Genomic DNA, 21061 nt, shown 5'->3' on the forward strand with positions numbered 1-21061 from the left:
GTGCTTTATAAACCTCATCTCTTGTTCACATCTCTAATCACAGACCAACTGGGTTGTTCTTGAAATGGCTTAGTTTAGCACTGTACATGGAATGTGCTCTTTGATAGCGAAATCATCTTTATTTTCTGTTAAGTACATTAACCTATTTTCATAAATGTTTAGGAAGTTCGGAACTGTGAAATAAAAAAGTTCACCCTTAATTCTGACAGTGAACAAAATCTTAATCCCTTTCCTTCCAAAATTTCCATGGGATTTAGTAAGAGAATATCAGGGGGTTGAGGAGGTATGACTAGATATAAAAAAGTTCCTCTGTCTGCTTTTCCTCAGGTGAATAGGGCAGAACTGTCTTCACTGTGACTTCCGCCTGGAGCCAGCCCAGGACTGTCTGAGAATTAGCAGAGAGGACGACTAGCACCAAGAACTAGCCCTTCAAAAACATGGAAAGTGGAAGACATTGGGTGCGTCCTTTGACAACCAGGGAAGCTCTGAAACAATCCCTGCCTTCTGTGGGTCTTCCTGACAAACGCTGGGAAATTAGACTCAGTTTTTGGTTTACTGCACTTTTACCTTTGCCTCATTTAATCCCGCAGAACTAAACAGCACACTTCTGACATCAAGAAAATTCAATTTTAAAAATTTACGTAAGATACATGCTTTACATTTGGAAATTTTAAAAACTGTACTTTAGTTTGACTTACACTTTCTCTGTGTTTCCTAATTTTCATCTAAGTGACCTCATACGTTCCTCATGGAACCCATGAGAGGAGGTGAGGGCGACCGTTATCACCCTTATTTTATAAATGTGGCTTAGACACAGGGGATGAAGTCACTTACCCAAGGTCAGATAAGTACATGAAGACCCAGCCTCCATGAGAATCCAGGTGGCTGACTGCCTGGCTACTGGATCCTACCAACGCCCTCTGAGCTCACATACATGGACAGCTCACATACAGAAGCAATTTGGGATGAACCAAATTCTAATCATTGTCTCAGAAATGGTAGATGATTTGCTACTTGCTTCTGGGGTGCCCATGAAAGATACTGCAAAATCACCATTGATTTTTGCAACACAGGGATCCAAGCAGCTGCTTGCAGTCTACGAGACTGGAACTCTAGAGACTCCCTCTTGCCAAGTGCTCCTGGCACCTCGGGCAGGATGACTCTCGGTTATGTGAGACTGTCAACTCATTGCAGCTAGGCAGCACCCCTGCGTCACCCTCTCCCTTCCCCCAGCACACACACGTTTCCAAATGCCCTCTTTACCCCCGAGAAGTGTTGGCTGACTTGGAAGAAGCAGTTACTCTCTCGGACCACTGGGGAAGTGACAGGAGAGCATAATTATCACGTGTCAGTCTAAATTACTGGATGTATTACTGAGGTGAGATTGCAGCACAAGGGGGAAAGGGCTTTTTATGAGCAATGGGAAAGATTTTTTTTTAAAGGGACTAAACAATTTTTTTTTTTTTAAAGAGCAAAGTAGAGTAACAAAACTTAGAAGAAATTTTTGGAAAAGAAGTGAAGATGGGGAAGGGGAAAACTGAGAAAACAAAAACATACATGGAAAAGAATAGGAATCAATACAGAAGGCAAAAATATGACTGAAGGCAGAAGCTTTGCGGGAATCCTGGGGCCTGACTATGTATCAGCAGAGTCTACGTTTACTGTAACTACCCTACCCACGTGAGATACACAGCAGCTGAGAAGAAAGAAAACAGTGAGTGAAGCCGATATTACTGTCTGATCTAAAAAATAAAGACTGAAATACATATTGAACTTAAACACGTACCTTTTCTTCTAAGTCCTTTATCTGTCTCTTCTGAATGTCTGTTTTATCTTCTAAGTCACGAATTCTCTGAAAGAAAGGGGGAAAAAAAAAAGCTTGAGAGGGCATTAAGTTAAACGAGAAGATTGTTCACTGACCTAAAACGCAGAAGTTTCAATAAAAACATTAATATCTGGAAACATTACATATACATTTTTCTATACCCAGAGGGTTGTTGCATGTTTCAAAAGTTACCCAAACTCATAGTGAAAATCACTGTCATTGATTGTATTAAAAAAGGAACTTTGTGTGTGTGTGGGGGGGGGGAAGGTAGGTAATTAGGTTTATTTACTTATTTTTATTTAATTTTTTAAAAATGAGGTTCTGGGGATTGAACCCAGGACCTCGTGCATGCTAAGCAGGCACTCAACCGCTGAGCTATGCCCTCCCACTCCGATTGTATTAAAAAACTATTTGCCACTCCTTTGTTCTGAGTCAGTCTCCCCCTGCAGACCCCTTCCCAGTGAGAGAGGTAAGGTCCTCACCCCACTGTCCTGGGGCTTGGATGTGGCCAGCGGAACACGAGCTGCAGTGCTACTGAGAAAGCCACATCCCTGCAGAGACGGCGGTGTGTCCCAGAACCAGTGAGCAACAAACAAACTTTGTTGTAAACCATTTGGATTAAGATTTTTGGTTGCTTATTACCACATTTAAAAAAAAATGGCTAAAGCTGGATCACATAAATGCAACAATCTCATTTTTTTTCTACCATTTTTTAAAAACCTTATTTCCATTGTGTTTCAGGGTGGCATTTCCTCACAAAACAAGACTGACCAATTCTCATAAAACAAAGTAGAGATTATACTTCCAAAATATTCGAAAGAGGGAAATGATAAAGCAGGAAAAAAAATCGAATATAACAAAAATAGCACAAGTAATCAAAGTGATTTGAAATCAACATTACAGAAATAATTATTTAAAAGTGAAAAAAAGTCTTCAAATTTCTTTCTGGCCACCTAAAGCTTTGTATGTTCACAGCACAGGGTTACAGAGGGGAGGCTTGAAATTTAATGCCTCTTTTGAGGACAACTAGGAAATAGAGAAGAGGAGTCTGGGAAGAAAACGAAGGAAGAGACATGAGATAATAAAACAGAAAGAGAGGTTTTTACAATGCAAGGTGGGGAGAAAAAGGGGAAGCTAGAACAAAGAACACGTAATCTTAGAAATCGTATCTTCCTCTCTCTAAAACAGTGGTTCTCAAGTGGGGATGATTTTGCACCCCAAGTGACATTTGGCAATGTCTGGACATTTTTTAAAAAGGTGTGTTAATTTATTTTAAAGTGCACAATTCAGTGGTTTTAGTATATTCACAAAGTTGTGCAACCATGATCACCGATTGTCTGGACATTTTGAATCAATCACATGTGATCACTGGTCACAGCTGAGGGGAGGGGTGTAACTGGCACCTAGTAGGCAGAGGCCAGGGACACTGCTAAATATCCCACAATACACAGAGCAGCCCCCACCATCAAGAATCATCGGGCCCCAACTATCAGTAGGTGCAGACACTGAGAAATCCTGCTTCCCAGGAAAGGGGCTGAGGTTCGTGCAGGAGAGGAGGGTGTGTTTTGTCGGAGAGACCATCAAGGCTGACCTTGAATGTGCGTGACAATGAATGCGGACAGTATGTGTATACTTGTGTGATGTGTGTGCTTGTGTGTCTTTCCGTAGTGCCACTCATGCTCCAAAGCTATACAGCAAAAGAATAAACTTGCTAGATATTACTACCTTGAGCGTGTAAGTACATCCTGGACATGCCTGCGGGATGTGGAGACAAGTATTAGCTCAGTAAAGTCATGGGCACGTGAGATGACTGCGGACTCTATTCAGCCAACAAGTCTGTGCCTGGCGGGCCCCTCCTGACGTGTTCAGGATTGCGGGGGATTAACGGAGAATATAGTTAAGACTCCAGTTAGTTTCCGGTCTCAAAGAACTATCAGATCCAGAAGGAGAGACAAAATATGAAACACGTGGGATAACAAATTAAGTAGAGAGGTAAACAAGGCAAAACCACGTGTGGCTCCATCACCCGTCTCCAGCACCCAGTGCGGTATTGGGCACAGAGAAGCTGCCTGTACTAAATATTATTTAGTAAATGAGCTGGTTATGCTACGCTGGGTGCTGCAGGCTTTGTTCCTTTTCCTTCCTATCGGCTTGTCACCTTGCCATCCAATCAGACAGGAAACTCTGTTGGGTCCAAAATACACCCCTTTTCTAACTTTTTTTTTAAATCTCTACAGCTACCAAGTGAACCAGGTCACCGTCATCCCCCATCAGGACTGGTGCGAGAGGTTCCTGCTGGCTCCTCCTGCTTCTAATCATGTCCTTTCTTTCTACACTCATCTGAACTCTTAGAATGTGACCTGATCAGGGCAGGTCTTGAGTTTTAAGGAGGAAGAGGAAGAAGGGAGAATCAAACCAACCTCCTTCATGCCCCAACATGACCCAGCCCTGCCTGATGTCTCCAGATCCATCTCCTACCAGCCTCTCCTTGGCTCTGGGTACTCCTGCCGTCCTGGCCTTCTCTCGGTTCCCTGAACAGTGCAACCATTCCCACAATAGAGACTCAACCCCCGCTGTCCTTAACTCCTGGGACACTTTGCCAAGACCTTCATGTGGCTGATCCCTTGGGTTTTTGACATCTTCAGAGAGGCCTGCTCTGGGCCAGTTTAAAGTGGCTAATCCTACTCTCACACTCCGAAACATTCAAACAACAATCTCTAATAAATGGTTAATGATACGCTCTAGAATTTAGTTAGAATCTATGCATGATAAGTTCCTGGCCAGTGCCTCCTGGAATACTTCTCTCAAATCAAAGCTACTGATTAAAAGGGAAAACAAAGAGCAAGAACTAACTGGAAAGGCATATTCTAAGGAACAATTTGTTTGGGAGACAGAAAATGTCAATGGAACTCTCTGAAGCTCAGAAATACAATATACTTAACAGTTCAGACTGGATAACTTGAAACACAAGACCATCTCTTTTGGGAGTGAAGTACCTCAGCTGATTGAAGAGACACTTATAAGCCATGACAGGGTTTTAATTATAAATAAATTTAGACAACTATTTCTCCATCTCAAAACTAAACACTTCTGCAGTTCCACAACACATCTCTTGATTTGCTGAAATTAATTAAATGCTACTGCAGGTGAAGAAACTTGTGCAGACGATGCTTTCATTCCTGTCTAGAAGGAAAGGGGGCCTGCATTAACGCAATGATACCATAGAGTCTACTATTAAAGGCTTTAAAAACTCCTTCCAGGACCAAAGTCTAAATCTTTATGATGGAATCTCAAGAACTACTGAAACAAACATGCATGTGTTTGTCGTCTCTGGGACACGACGGCTTCAGAGTTTCCTGTTAACCTGGGCAACTTGTTAACCTATCAAGATCCTGGGCAACTTGTTAACCTAGCAAGATCCACAAAGTTCCTGGCTACATCTGAAGTGTGCTAAATGTTCCCCATAAATTGTTCTTTTTAGTGTCATAAGATAACCCCATTCCTCTTCCACTCGCCTTGACCTCTGATGACCACATATTCCTACTTCTCGTATAGCCCATCTGGATTTTACACCAGTTGGTTATGACAGCTTGTGAGTACCAAATACTACAGCCTGAAACTTTCAACTCTGGATTTATTACAGAGTCTGCTTTTTGACCAGGACCCTGATCTTTGCCTATTAAGCTATGACATGAACAAAGAGTTGGAATTAAGAATTTTGGCTATATGTTAATATTGGATGTCTATTTTGAGCCTTGCTTGTCTAGATAAATCATATAAATGATAGATGATGCAAGCTGTGTAAGACAGTATGATGCACTGGTTACGTGCACTGGCCTTGGAGCCAGGCTGATCTGGGTTGTAATTCTGGTTCTGTTGCTTACTCTCTGTCATCTTGGGCAAATCACTTAAGTGTATCTTATCTTCTGTAGCATTAACTCTTTTTGTTTTATTTTATTTTTTTAATTGAAGTATAGTCAGGTATCATTGACTCTTAAGTTGGGATAAGAAGAATACTTCGAAGACCGCAGTGGGCTATTGTGAAGATTGAGTGAAATGATGTAAGTAGAGCTCTTAGTTTAGTTCCTGACATATAGCAAATGCCAGTAAGTGAGAGGCAGTGTCCACGCTCTGACGTTGTTGCTCTTCGTTCTGGGAATAAGGAGCAGGGCCCTTGTCCCCTTTCAACTGCTCAGATTGTGTAATCAGGCTAGGTTACAGACTGAGATGAGTAACAGCAGGGAAGCATTACTTCTGTCCTGGAGAGAGTCCTGCTTCCCAGCAGAAGGGACAGAGTCAGGCTCCATGAGACTGAAAGGGTGCTTCATGACAAAGGAGTTGCAAAAATAGCAACATTACGCGATGCTTCTCCAGTGCCGATTTTCTTACGATTAATTCATTACAAAACCATCATCTCGTTTCTGAGTGTAGGTGGAAGACAATAGTTATTTCACCCTCTGAAAATAAAAACAGCTTCTCGCACCCAGGCTTGTCCGTACCCACACTCGATACCGTGTGCTGCGTATGCACTGAGTCCCGTGTGCTCAGCGCCGCCGTGCACAGGGGGCGTGACTCGAGCCTCACCTGGTGGGCTTGCTGTAAGAGCTCCATCCTCTCCTGGAGGATCTGACAGTCGTACTCCCTGCTCTTCCTCAGCATCTGCCGCCGCAACTTTTCCACTGCGGTCCTCAGCTCCTCTTGCTGTTTTTCGCTTAATAATTCACCAAACTTGATCACGGTTTCTTGCTGCAGGGCGTTGTACAAGGTTGCTTCAAGTTCCTGGATTCTCTGGCAAACGGAATGAGACAAGTCTAACTTTGGAACTGAGCATCTTACGTGTGCCGTGCGAATGTACACGCACGTGTGTATATGGGGAGGGGTGTACTAGTTTAGTCTCGCAGGATCATAGCAATAAGTTTCAAAGCTTATCCAGTCTAAATACCATTTTGATGATCCTCTTTATAAGAGTCTTTAAGAGTCACCTAGCCAACATGTGGACTTCTCTGATGATGGGAAAGTTGTTCTTTTTCTTGGGATCCTTTCCATTTCACACACTTTTCATTTTGGGGAACTCCTTACTTTTGTTATAATAACCGTGTATCCTTCTGTTCTCAACGGTAGCTGAGAATGCTTGTTCTGTCTTGAATTTGACAGATAACTTACAGACATCTATCATGGTAGCCATACTTTTAGAAATAAGTATTGAAAAGTGGTCTAAACTGACATAAAATATTTGAAATTGGAGATAGATTTCATGCACAAAACCCATCCTCTTCCACATGACACACCTCTGTGCTTGAAGATGGCTTTCACAGCCTCCATTTTTTCCCCTTAAAATAAAAATCGGGAAATACAGCTGAGTCTGTGGGCTCAGTCTGTTTTTTTTAATGCTCTGAGATTTATAGTTGTTCTAGCTATAAAATGCGTCCTTGAGGCTTTTCTTTTTTAGATGGAGTCTACCGCTCTTTATATCTGTTTTTTTTTTTTTCCTTTATGTGTTTCAGATACTGTTACCAACATCTACAGTTTTATTTCCTGTGACTCTGACAGAGGTAAACGCACATGCCCTGGTGAGGGGTGTTCTCCAAGCTCTTGTCCTGCACTAAACAGATCTCATCTTCTAAAAATTAAACATAGTTGTCTGAATGGGTACTCAGTCCTGGGAGACACATACACTCACAGTTTAATTTCATCATGTGTAGATAGAGGAGGCAAGGCTGAAAGGGTAGGAAGGGAGGGAAAAACCACTGCCTTCTTTATTCTCTAATGAACGGCCGACTCTTACTCCCTCCCTTCCCCATCAAGCAGTGCTCAGAATCTCTTGCTCATCTTGGAAGGGGAGTACTAATTCGTCTTTGTCACAAGCAGGGGCTAAGTGCTTCACTCTTTTCCCAAAAGTGAGTCAGGCTGCTTCCAGGAAAGCCTTAGAAAAACCTCTACTAGCAACTCCTTGAAATGTGCCTCTTTTAAGTTTCCTCATTTCTTCTTGAGTCGTTACTGTGTGTTATGGTGAGGGGTGGGGAGAAGACATGCAAGGTGTGGTCCAACACTAGGCACTATGCATCATGAATTTGGCACAGCTCCTCAGTCAGCACCACCTTCTGCGGGAGAGAAAAGGGCACAGCCCGTGCACCCACATACTCTTACCGCGGCTGGATTATGGTAGTTGAAGTCACAAGGTCTGGGGTCAGATCTAAATGCTAATCCTTACTTACCAAACTGGGCAAAGTTTCTCCCTGTGAGCCTTCACTTCCTCACGTGTAATACAAGAATAATAATATTCCCACTACCTCATAGGGTTGTTGTAAGAAATAAATGTATTATAAAATATGTATAACATCAAATACATTATTATTCTGCCACTAAATTAGGCTTCCCAGCAATCAGATTTGACTTAATAAAATTTCTCTCTAATCTACACTCTTTCACTTAAATAGTATTTAACAACAGGCATTATTTTACAAAAATGAAGTGTCATGAAATATTTATTAAATATTATAAGAATATTATAATGGCAAAGAGCTAGGGACATATCTGTCCTAAAATGAGAACTGGAAACCACTGAGGAAATGAGCTGCAGGTCACAGTCCATTCAAGTTCATGGCGTGACAAGCAGGATGCTTCACTCAGGAGCCTACAGTCATAAGCACCCTGCGTGTCTCCCCTGCCAGGGGCACCTACCATGTATGCTTGGTCGAGAGCTTGTTTTCTGTAGTCTAGCTCTTCCTCCAGATAGCCTTTGATTTTGCAGAATTGTTCCTAGAAAAAGGGCCATATTAATAAAGAGAGTCAGCTTACTTAATTAGAAAGTGATATATTAATTGTACGGATTAATGTTTTCTCTAATTCTACTATAAGACAAATCACAAAAAATTGTCTTTTAAAGGGAAAGAGTTCAACTTTTATAGTTTCATATAAGGAAAATAAAAATCAGTGGAAAGAAGCATAAGAGATAAAATAAACAATCCACACGAATTTTTTATACCAATTTAAGAGTATGGCATTAAGGGAAAAAAAAGAGTATGTCATTAAAGATAGATTTTGATAAGATAAATGCTATGGATGCTAACTATGAAGTATAATTGTGTAAATATATTGACAGTAATTTTTGTAAGGATGTTGTGAAATGTAATAAAGCAGAGCTGTATGATAAAAATCTTAACTTACTCCAACTCATCTGGGTATCATTAGCAGACACAAAGGATAGGTAACGATTTAGAGAGTGGGGGCGACTCCACCCACGATGCGCCTTAATGAGTGAGTGTCTGCTCTTGCTGCAAAGCCCGGGTGAGCTGGGAGATGTCAGTCTTACGTTCCCTTACTTGTCCTTAGTTTCTGTGGGCTCCTCCTACTGCAAGCATTTTGCCATTAGCATTGAAAAATATATCTTTGTATAGAACATAGCCCCAAGCACAAGTCAATTATTTCTTTGTATGCTTAACTGAAGGAACAAGGACCTTGTCCAACACTGAAGGAAAACTTAATGGCATCAATTTAAAAAATTATTTTTATTTTTATTTTTCATTGAAAGAGTTGATTTACAGTGTTTCAGCTGTACGGCAAAGTGATTCAGTTATATATATAATATTCTCTTTTTCAAATCCTTTTCCATTGTAAGTTATTACAAGATATTGAATATAGTTCCCTGTGCTATACAGTAGGTCCTTGTTGGTTTTTTTATTTTATACGCATTAAGCAATGACTTTTGAGAGAGGATATGTCTATTTGCAGTTTTGCTGGTAACTTTCCTGATAACGTCTGAGCTCCAGTGCCTGGGACAGGCTGATTGCTTAATTAATATTTATGCATTTAAAGAGTTTTCAAGGGTAATTTGAATATAAACAGTTCCTGTTATGTTTTGACTTTAGAGCTTAACCTATTGGTAAAATGTAAGCCCCGTGTAAAAATACAAGCAAATGAGTTATCAGCTGTGACGTGCTATATAAATGCAAGTTGTTGTTTTTACTATAGGATTCCCTGACCTGATAGGAGTCACTACCTGATTTTTAGTAATAACGATAACACCAATGACAGTACTGTTATAAAATTCTGTGTATTGCTGTAAATTAGTAATGACCATTTCCCAGGCTTGGGGATTTAAAGAAAGTTAATTGTGGCAAAATACACACAGTATAAAATTTATAATTGTAACCACTTTTAAGTGCACAGTTCAGTAATGTTAAGCACATACACATTGTTATGTGACCCATCTCCAGAACTCTATCCATCTTGCAAAACTGAAGCTCTCTATCTATTAAACAAGTCCCCGTTTCTCCTCCTCATAGCTCCTGACAGCCATCATTTTGCTCTCAGTTTCTGTGAGTTTGACTATTCTAGGTATCATATATAAACGGAATCACTCAGCATTTGTCTTTTTGTGCCTGGTTTATCTCACTTAGCCTAATGTCCTCAAGGTCCACCCATGTTGTGGCATCTGTCAGAATTTCCTTCCTCTTTCAAGGCTGAATAATATTCCAGCATATGTGTACACCACATTTTGCTTATTCATGCATCCACTTCACTGATAGACAGGTTTAAGCTACAGTGAACAATGCTGCTCTGAACATGGGTGTACAAATATCCCTTCAAGAGCTCACTTTCAATTATTTTGGGTATATATCCAGAAGTGGTACTGCTGTATCATATGGTAATTTTATTTTGAACTTTTTGGGCCACCATCCACCATCCTGTTTCCCACAGCGGCTGCATTATTTTACATTCCCACCAACAGTGCACAGGGTTCCAGTTTCTCCACCTCATCATTGCTTGCTATGCTCTTTCTTTTCTTTCCTTTTTTTTTTTGGATAGTAGTCATCCTAAGGGGAGTGAGGTGGCTTGGGGATCTTCAATATCAAAGTTATACCCACCATTTCTGTAATTTTTTACCATAATTATATTATGGAAAAATTATTGAGCCTAAGAAAAAAAACACCTAACTGGATTTTCTTCAGCATCAGCTTCAGAAATGTTACAAAAATACAGCGTGATATTTTTGGAGACTATAACTAAAAACCGTTGGATACTTCTGAGAATTTTGTTCCACAGTCTGTTCACAAAATAATGGCAAGGCTACAAACTTTCATCCATGCCAGATAAACTGCTAGAAAACAGTCATTTTCCATTTACCTTGTCACCTTTTCTTCATCTTTCTGATATCTCATCTTTACTCACCATGTCACTTTCCAGTTCCATCATTTTCTGGTGCAGGGCAGCCTCCGCTCCTTCGATTTGCTGGATCCACTACGGGGTAAAAAGACACTCATGTTTGACATGATCGCTGGATGTGGTGTTTATGGTGCTGTCTACTGAGGGGCTTAGTCTCCACCCCTTAAATCTCAGGAAGCACACCAAGAACTGAAGTGAAAATGTGGTGCATTTTCTCTTAGTTCAGAAACAAGACTATAATTTTCCAGTAATTCACTCATTCATTCATTCAACAAACATCTTCACTGATGTCTACCACGTGGGCAATGCGCCAGGTCCTAGGGCTGTGATGGTGAATTAGGACCAACACGTTTTTTGATCCTATTGGAGGACATCATGGGAGACTTTCTTGGAAATGACAATTGCACTGAGTGTAAAGAACGGATCAGGGATGATTAGGCAAAAGTGAGAGGCAAGTTCCAAGCGGAAGGTATGTCTAATTCTCCGTGATCAGAGGGAGCATGACGAAAGAAAGAGGGCCAGGTGAGAATGGAGAAATGGCCATTTTTCACTATGTGAAACTGATTACAGCTAAATGTTGAGGAATCATTTTTTGCTGAGTGGAGACATTTTATATCACAGATAAAGAACTTATTTCTCCTAACATTTAGAATATATCATTCCGTTAGTTGGCATTGTTATCAGAAATGATCAACACCCTCTGAATGAATTTAGACTTTGAATCATACGATGTGAGCCTACCCACATATATGGTTAAATGGAACAAAATGTTATAATGGGTGTCTACCAAGTTAAACATCAACTTGTCCCTTAGGGAGTCAATTGAGCATAATAATTAAGTGTGTGGTTACTGGAAGCCAACCTACCTTTGTCTAATCCCCATCCTAGCTTTTCATGGCTGTGTGGCCTTGAAAGGTTACCTAGTTTCCCTAAGCCTCAATGTTCTCATCTGAAAAATGGGACCGATCATAATAGGAAGATTAAAGGATGTGATTAAGCTAAGGCACTACTGACAGTGTACTGCACGTACTAGGTACCCGATACACTCTAGTTTTTGGTTGAGATTTATTTTTATATTTCTACACTATTAGAAACTTGCATCACTATCAGCTCTTTCTTTTTTGTTTATCTGGGAAAAACTATGTGGTGCACTGAGCATTCTTCTACATACTAAAGCCTTGATATTCACAAGGTGCCACCATGTCCAGCAGCCCCTTGGCTGTAAGGAACATGGGGAAAGAAAGGCAGGGGGAGACTGGAGAGGTGCTAATCTCTCAGCTCTTGTACGTACACCCGGCTCCCCCCATGAGACAAATTTCAGTGGAAAGTCATGGATTTCTTGTAAATAGCCTTGTATTGCAATTGTGTACCGCCCAGCTTTATTAAAATGCTTCCTCTCTCCTGCTGCCTGGTTATCACGGAGAAACAAATTCTCTTGTACATCATGTTTCTAGGAATACTAGACATTGAAGTAGTTCGGTCATGGGCTGAAGATACAGGTGCATAAGCGGGCTTCTGAGCCTTACCATATGTATGATGCAGGACAAGAAATGAACAGCCCACGCCTCAACTTCCTCACGGATGAAATGAAAACAGTGGATGAACACAGGACGGTTGTGAGGAACAACGAACGATGCACAGGCAGCATTTAGCGCAGTGCCTGGCCCACAACGTGTTCTCACATAAGGCCACTGCTCTTACTACTTTTAATACAAAGTCACAATAGGATGTGCTTGTTGGAAATTTGTCTAGGCTCAACCTCTGGCTAAAGATCACACCTCCAGATGGTAGAGTGCTATTCAAAATCGTGGTCTAGAGAAGTTCAAGGTTGATATTTAGAATTACTTGGAGGTAGAAATGTTTATCCATGAATCCGTAAAATTAACATCAGTTCTTTTTGTCATCTGAATCCTTGGCCCATATTAAAATTTCCCCAGTTGTCAGCAAAATCCCTTTTTTTAAAAAATACTTGGTTTACTTGAATCGGGATGCAAAAAAATGGATCATTCACTATTTCTTAAGTATCTTTTTACTTTGTAGCAATCCTTCCTTCTCCCTCTGCCATTTTTTCTTTATGTCATTGTTTTGCTTGAGTAACTTAACTGGGTCATCTGACCTGTAGAATTTTAGATTGGAGCAAGGTGAATCCTTGCTCACAGTTTCATTTAATTTATAACAAGCTGTTTATACATTTAGGAACTAGAAAGCATCTCAAGGAATTTATATTACAGTTCTCATTTTATGCAACCATGTTCACAGGACTGTTGATTATGTGCTGATTCTCAAGGCTTCCTCACTACAGCCAGGTACCAGGCTTCTTGACTTGGCTCTCTCCTTTTTTCTCTGTCTTGCATTTACTAAGTTTAGACACAAGGGGGCGAGTGCACCCTCACTGTTGCTCTTCTTCCGGTCTCCAGGTTGGGCTTTCTGAATGAGGCTGCAGGGAGCCACCAAGTTAACAAAATCAGATGGGAACAACTGGTAGGTACGTGCCCAAGGAAAAGCTCATAAAGAGAGCCAAGCTCCAGGCTAGCATCTGTCAACAAAACTTCTTTATCAGTGTCCCAGCTGGGTAAGAAGGGCTTAAATAATGTAATCCAGGGTTTCCACTATTTAAGAATTATATTTTTAAGAGACTTTAAAGCAAGTATTATGCACCCACCCTAAAGCAGTGTGTAGACTTCTTTTGCATGCTCTCATTCTATCTGGATTCTATCACTCTGAGGAATGAAATATTTACTAGGTATTCAGTAATGCAAAATCACATGCAAAGACAATGTCCTTCAGCCTGACCCTGCTACTTTAGGTGTTAAGCCAGACACTGAGATGATGATCTAAATGTTGGTATAATTTATTACCTTCTCTGCCAGGGACAGCACAGTGCTGGCCTGAATTATAGCCACTTGTTCTTCATTTCTTAAATTCTGTGGGGAAAAAAAAGAAAGAAAGAAAATAAGCTGAAGACACTTTTTGATATATTTTTTAATATTTATACTAACAGAAAATACTGCCTAACTTGCCTGCCATGTATGCAGGAACATCACAAATGGTCTATTCTATTTAGTAATAATTCTTAACAAAGAGTTCATTCAACACCTGTAAAAAGTACATTAAATGTGATTTTTTAAATCTCTCTAGTACTGACCTGATCTGTTTCACTGTCAGCATACTTCATTGTCATAAGAAAAGCAGAAGCCAAAATGAAATAGAGTAATCTCTTCATAGCAGTTTGATGTGATCTAATTGACTCTGCCTCTCCTTTGATAATTTTTCAAGGGAAAAAACTGCATGACTCTTTCAGCCTACATGCATCATTCATCTAGGATTGCAATGAATGGTCCTCCCCCTGAACTGATATGCCTTGACCCTGCCTGGAGGGTGTTTTTAGAAAGAAGAGGGATGACAGTTTCCTAGTCCATTTTTATGGGGCTGCCACCAACCCTACTATTTTGCAGTATTTGCAAATGCACGACTGATTACTTTCACGCCAGATGCTTCCCAGCAATAGTCAGAAAGGTAATTAGCTTTAATCACCGCAGATGTGGTCGGCATTCAAACCTGAAACCTGCCCAGGAATAGCACCAAAACAGTTCCCACTTCTGCCACTACCTTCCAGAGAGCCTTACGATCCCTCAGCCGACTGGTCTGATAAATCGTTGATCTTCTTCAGGAAGTCACATGCTTAAGTGAAGATGGCATTTTACACACAATACATTGGCAAGTATTTCTTGCTTCTCTTTAGGCAAATTCATATCTTTACTACACTTAATTCATTACTTACCCCGTTATCACCCAAGATATCTAGCTGCTTTATGAGATCAGGGATGTTCACATCCTGGAAAATCAAGGAGATACATTCAAGTCAAAGACACAAATGGGACTTACCATTCTATCAGTGCCTGAGCCTTAAGTTAGATGGGGCATTTTAAGACCTCGACTTCCTTGGGTTGTTTTCATTTAGGAACAGCTGGTTTTATGTTTACAGTCTGCTTTTTATAAGCTGTGTGAACCTGGGAAAACTACTTAATGGTATATTTTCAATTTCGCCAGTTGCAAAATGGAGACAATAAATACCTCCTTCATAGGCTGATCTTGAGGATAAAGACATTGTATACAAAAGAGTCTAGGATGCTGTAAGGATTTGGAATTTGTTCATTAACTTTTTTTCTTATAATTGTCAAAAAGTTGTTTCAATTTTTATAAATTTGAGGTATAAAAAAAGTAACAAGTAATAAATATAAATAACCAATCAATTTCATTCTAATTAATGGAATTCTGATCTGGTTGAGATTTTAACTGCCACATAGAAAGCCACAGTGCAGCTCCATTTTTTAGGTTTCGAGCACTGATTTCATCCTATGGAAACAGCTGATTTTTACTACATTCCTTGAGTCAGTTTAAAGCAGCACTCCATTTAAAAGAGTTCCCTTGGATATAAATTACACGCATTGGCATAAGTTGTTTGTGATTTACCTAAAAAAAAAACCTAAGGAAAAGACAAAGTGCTTTTCATTCAATTAGAGTTGAATCAAATAATTGCTTCAGTTTACAAATTTTCATGCAGGCCAGAAAGGCCAGAAGGTTAAACATCATGAAAGTGGTCTAAGATGGAAGACAAGAAAGCACAATTTTCTACCTAATTCCCCTCCCCCCATTTTTTACCTCATTAGCATCACTTTCTCCTCTTACTCATGTTCAGATAGCATTATAGCAGATCCCCACTGCCAGGAACACAAAAGTCCAGCTCATCCTCACAGGTAGAGAGGAGGCAACTAAAGCAGGTGTACTCAGCAGCTCAGAGTGGGAGCAGGAAGGCCATGCAGAAGGTAAAGGGGGGACCAGGAAGGGAGGGGGCTCCCTAGCTTTACCTCTGGGAGAGACAGGCACTCTGTGATTTCACTATATTGAAGGACAATATACTTTCCGGGAGACAGAGCCACCTCCATTTGACCTTTATATTTCCAACGTATTCCAGTATCGCTAAAGATAAAATTCTATTCTGTCCAAGTGAGCCATATGTTCTACACCCCAAGACCTTCCAAAAGAGAAATCCTCCCTAAATCACCCATATCAAAAGAGATGGTGGGCGAGATGATTTCAAGGTTTCTTCTAATACTGAAATTCCAAGACTGAGTTCTGCAGCACTGAGAACAGCACAACAAAGGGGCTCAACACATACTTTTTTTATCTGGCATCCTCGTACTATGTTTCTTGAAGTACTACACTTACTTACTATTTCCTCTAGAGAACTGAGGGTAACCATCTTCATAAATATTTTGATTCTGTACCACTCTTTATGTTACTCTGTTCTAAACAATCATGGCTTCCTGTGTTTTTCTGCTGAGACCATTCATACATCTGCCACATGTTTTGTTTGCGTTCTAGCGAAATCCCCATGTCACAATTTTCAGTGCCTACATAGTTTGTATCAAAATGACACCCAGTGACAGGAAGACAAAACAGCCACAAGCAACCTCCCCTTTTCCAATTCCCAGTTTTTCTACTTTCTACAACATACACGAGGAAACGTCTGCCTACCTTGACACCTTCTTTCATACAGTAGATCTGGAGAGCACTCACACCATCTGAGAATGGGTGAATCTGCAGATTAAATGGAGGGGATCGCCTCTCTCTTTCCTTGAAATACAGTGAAGAATATATGGGAATTAAAAAAAAAAAAGCAACAACTGATTAATCACTAAACCAGTTGTCAGTGTTCTCTCTATGGTATTTCAGCACTTCATCAATATGCCATTTGGCAAAAAAAAAAAAACCCAAAAACCCCAACCCCCCCCCCAAAAAACCCCCACAGGATGTTCATGCTTGAATTTAATGGAAAAGAACTGATTAGTCAACTAAGGTGCAGGAGAAGAATTTATGGATGGTGTCATCCAGTCTTGCAAATTTTTGGATCAGGGAAATGCAGAAAGTGGAGTTCCATTTTAAGTTATATGAATATTTAGAGCTTTCAGGTGTCACAAAGAACATTCTTCCGACCATGAAGTTTTATGGCAGCTCAAGGCCTCCTGCATATTCAATCCACACAAATTTTATAAGTAAGATATGTGGGCTACCAAGGATGACTTAACTCTTCTTTACTGAAGCATACCAACTGCTAACTCTATCCGAATCTAATGTGAATTAACCTCAAGAAGAAATTGCTGGCAAAATAACAGAGAAATCAAATGATAAATCTTCTTATCCTCTGCATATCAGCATATGTTCAACCAGACCCTAAGCCAGCTTCTGTGTGATATAATCAAAATCTGATTTGACTGACATTAACTTTAAAAAGGGATGGAAACTTATTCAGATTAGCCAAAGTATTTCCTAAAACAAATTACCTTGCTTCTTAGCTTTTTGCATAAATGCATTATAGAATAAAAAGTCTGCTTATACATTCAAGGGTCTAACAATAAAATATTTTTGTATAGAGTACATTTTGAAATACGATTCTTGGAGTAATATTCTTCTGAGTCAGAATTCAATGAAGGATGAAAAGGATCATTTAAAAGCAATGACGTATTGATGAAGTTTGAAAGCTACTATTTACATTATTTAAAAATGATTCATTAGTCTTGTTCATGAAGGCAACAGTGTTGAAAAGTATGGTATCTGAGCATGAGCAGACAATTCTGAGTTGCATTAAAGTCTCACCACTTACTAGTCATAGGACCTGGGCAAATTATTTAACCTCAGTTGCTTCATTTAGAAAATCTTGGTTGTGGCTGTGAGGTCCGATGAGAATATGCATCTGAAAGGCTTAATTCAGCACCTCACACGAAGGTCAGGCTCAGTGCATGTTAATTGTTATGATTATTTTTATTATCAGAATTATCATCATTTCCTTACTTCTAGCTCTAGGTTTCGAAACTCCAGCAGCTCATTCTGGTCTCTGGCATCCTGTAGTTCCTGTTGTAGCCGGTGGTTTTCTGCCTCTTGTTTTTCTATCTAATAAAGTAAATCCTCAAGTTAGATGGACATTGCGAAAAGCATCTACAACTTTGCAAAGCAAGCATGGACCGCATTCTTTTACTCAGTGAATAAATCATCTAGACCATGAAAAAACAAATCCCAAGTAGATGTGAATAAAACAAGCCTTTGGCTTTCCTTCCAGTTATCCTTTGGTTGAGTTTTTCGGGTCACAGAAAAAAACGCTGGAGGATACCTCCATTCACTGAGATAAAGTCTAGAGACCCTGTGAGTCCTGAATCTGAGTGTACTCACCACGCCCTTGCTGTGGGTCATGGACAGTGTCCGAGAACTAGATTTAATGGGGCGAATAATGGAGACTGACACCTCTTCTTTTTGGAGTTACAAGTTGTCAGAGAAATAATTTTTTAAAAGCAGCTCTGATCCTACACAAAACTTTGTTGAATTCCTTTTACCTGCAGAATAAGGCCAAACTCCTCAACATGGAGTTCAAAACCCTTAATAATCTGCTTCCTGGATTTAAATGTTTTCACTGTCATGTCTACACATGCACACACTCACATGTGATCGCACACACACTAGAATTTGGAAACCCTGACTGTCTGATTACTCCAGGAGCTCATCTCTGCCTGAGAAGGGTGCCCCCATTTCCTTTCCTACATGAGGAGATCCTACGCTTCCTTGAACACCAAGCTCTAACGTCTCCTACCATAAGAGGCTTTCCCTGTCTCCCCATTCCAAAGTGACACCTCTTTCTTTGTTTTCCCTTAGGGCTTTCCTGGAAGGTGTCTAGTATAACCTGATGAAGCATGAAATTAAGTTCGTCATGTACAAACCTGCCTCTTCCTGTAGACAGGGTCCACGTCTACCAGGGATCAGAAAATTGTCATGATCTGCAAAGGGCTTGGGGCTGCCTCTGACATGGGCCTTCTGCACAGTAACTACTTAAAATCTTGAGTTTAGAAATAAAAAACCAGGGGATTTTCAATATGGGATGAATCTTTCTTTCTCAAGTATACACACTCGAAGGAGAATGCTTAGCTTTATTGTGATTCAGTTTTCTTTTACTCTTAGAAATCTGAGCTCAAAAATTCCCCTTTGAGCCCAAAGAAAATCAGACAGAAGACATAATGGGAGTTAATTTTTTAGATGATAAACAAATGTAATAACACTTATTACTGGGCACCCCTGAGACCACTAAAAACCTTTTTCTCATAGGAAAATAAAGATGGGGAAAAATTAGATACTACGTGACATTAATTAATATAGCAAACTCTCAAGATCTTTACACTAGATTTTTGTGGTCTAGTAAACTTTCAAAAGTTTTTAAAAGTTGACTTAGATCACAAAAGAGATTCTATTTCCTAGAATCTTGGATTGGGACCAGAGATGGGACATGTGGGGAGATTCCTGGTTCTGGTGGTTAGCAGTAGTAACAGCATTAGTGGTTCACAGGTGGTTGAATTCATAGACCAGGGCCAATGTCCATCAAGTTTCTTTATGGGGACCCCTAACCCTTCTGAGAGTACCAGTCTTCAATCTTGGAATCGCCACCCACCTTCTATACATCAACTCTGTCTCCCATCATACAGAGAGCGAGATAGGATGTCCCAACTCTGCCAGACCAGAGGGGAGGGAGGACAAGCTTCTTTCTCTTTCCACGCTTACCGGGGTGTTGTGCTTAATTTTTATTACTTGTCAAAACTAGTGAATATTGGTAGAAACAGTCCTAAACTAACTTCTAAATAATTCTGGATTGCCCTGCAGAATTATTTCCCTTATTCAAATGGGCTTTCAAATTCTGTTTTTGTCAAGAATAACGTAAGATTATCTTGTAATCTTTTCACATCATGAATGGTAAAGACCAAAGGCAAAGCCACATCTGAACTGAAAATAATCTGTTGCATTTCACTGCCCCAAATCAAAAGCCTGTGCTCAGATAACTCCAATTCATTCTATCTGTTGGGCCGAAGCCATGCTTTTGCATCTTGATTTGTTGAACAACTTCCCGTACAAGCTCTTTTTGTGCTTTGGATGCATCTTTTAAAAAGTTCTTTCATTAAAATATAAATAAATATATATATATATATGGATATATCTGTGTGTGTGTGTGTGTGTGTGTGTGTGTGTGTGTGTGTGTATATATAAACAAGCAAGATCAGCAAAAAATTAAGTGAGAGCACAGTCTGTGCTCGGTTGCAGCATGGCCTTGCAGTCATTTCCTTTCACAAAGTAACGAGTGTTATTCACAGAGTGCTTTTGTAGATGGACGCCCACACAGGATGTGTGCACGTGTGGGTGTATGTATATATATACAGTACACATACAGTGTGTGTGTGTATATATATATATATATATATATATATATATATATATATATATATATATATATGTAACAAATCGATAGGTTTCAGGGATCACATCCTTTCAAGTCGGCACAATGCCAGCGCAGAGCCATGCACACCACGTGCCACATAACTGATGGTGATGGCGGTGACAGAGATGCAGGCGGGCACGCGGCAGAGGGGAGCACAGCGCTGGAAGAGCCTCCCGTCCCCTAGCCCCTGTGCCACTCCTGAGAGGAACCCCTGCTGCTCCTGGATCTCTCATCGTTTTCTCCTCTGCCCCACTAGGGTGTTGTGCCCCCACATACCTTTTCTAAAAGCTCCTGGTTTCTCTTAATGAAAAGTTGTTTATCTTCTACCCAGTGTGAATCCTGTTTGACAAAGAATATGGTGCAGTCAGCATTTCAGAGTGGCACAAAAGAGCATGTGTCCTCAAACCACTTGGCCAGAGCTGTCCTCTCTCCACCCGGTTTATTTGCTTGCCAACGGCTGAGAAACGACACCCACCCCGGCCAGCTCCTTATTCCAAGACAATGGGGCCAAAGTTGCCAGGAAAATTTAACCCCCGTTTCATTGTCACTCACTAGCCCTGTCTTTTCCCATCTGAATAATCCAGGACCAGCCTTCTGGGGACTCAGAAGTGACCACACAGGCAAAAAGTGAAAAGGGTCAGAATGCACACAGGCTAGATACGTATGGATGGAAAACATTAAAATGCAGAACCATAAATGTAGCAGAGAGGCAAAGAAGGCAGCTTGAGGGGCGGGTCTTTGTCTCAGCAGCTCATGACCAC

At 40.4% G+C, this 21061-nt stretch overlaps 1 protein-coding gene across 5 annotated transcripts in view; it reads right to left on the reverse strand.

The window, feature by feature from the left end:
* The window catches only part of JAKMIP2 (janus kinase and microtubule interacting protein 2), a 158151-nt gene that overhangs the window by 19809 nt on the left and 117281 nt on the right, over positions 1 to 21061 (reverse strand). For 4 of the 5 annotated variants that reach the window (XM_032477050.1, XM_006191584.3, XM_006191583.3 and 1 more), the window contains 9 exons: positions 20577 to 20639; positions 17843 to 17941; positions 16529 to 16627; positions 14772 to 14825; positions 13849 to 13914; positions 10997 to 11065; positions 8507 to 8584; positions 6410 to 6613; positions 1787 to 1852 (listed from right to left, as the gene is read on the reverse strand). In XM_032477050.1, coding sequence (XP_032332941.1) covers positions 1787 to 1852; positions 6410 to 6613; positions 8507 to 8584; positions 10997 to 11065; positions 13849 to 13914; positions 14772 to 14825; positions 16529 to 16627; positions 17843 to 17941; positions 20577 to 20639 — 798 coding nt within the window. The remainder of the gene's footprint in view (positions 1 to 1786; positions 1853 to 6409; positions 6614 to 8506; positions 8585 to 10996; positions 11066 to 13848; positions 13915 to 14771; positions 14826 to 16528; positions 16628 to 17842; positions 17942 to 20576; positions 20640 to 21061) is intronic. The other variant, XM_006191585.3, reaches the window with a different exon arrangement.

The sequence above is a fragment of the Camelus ferus genome, chromosome 3, assembly GCF_009834535.1.
Source record: "Camelus ferus isolate YT-003-E chromosome 3, BCGSAC_Cfer_1.0, whole genome shotgun sequence".
NCBI lineage: Eukaryota > Metazoa > Chordata > Mammalia > Artiodactyla > Camelidae > Camelus > Camelus ferus.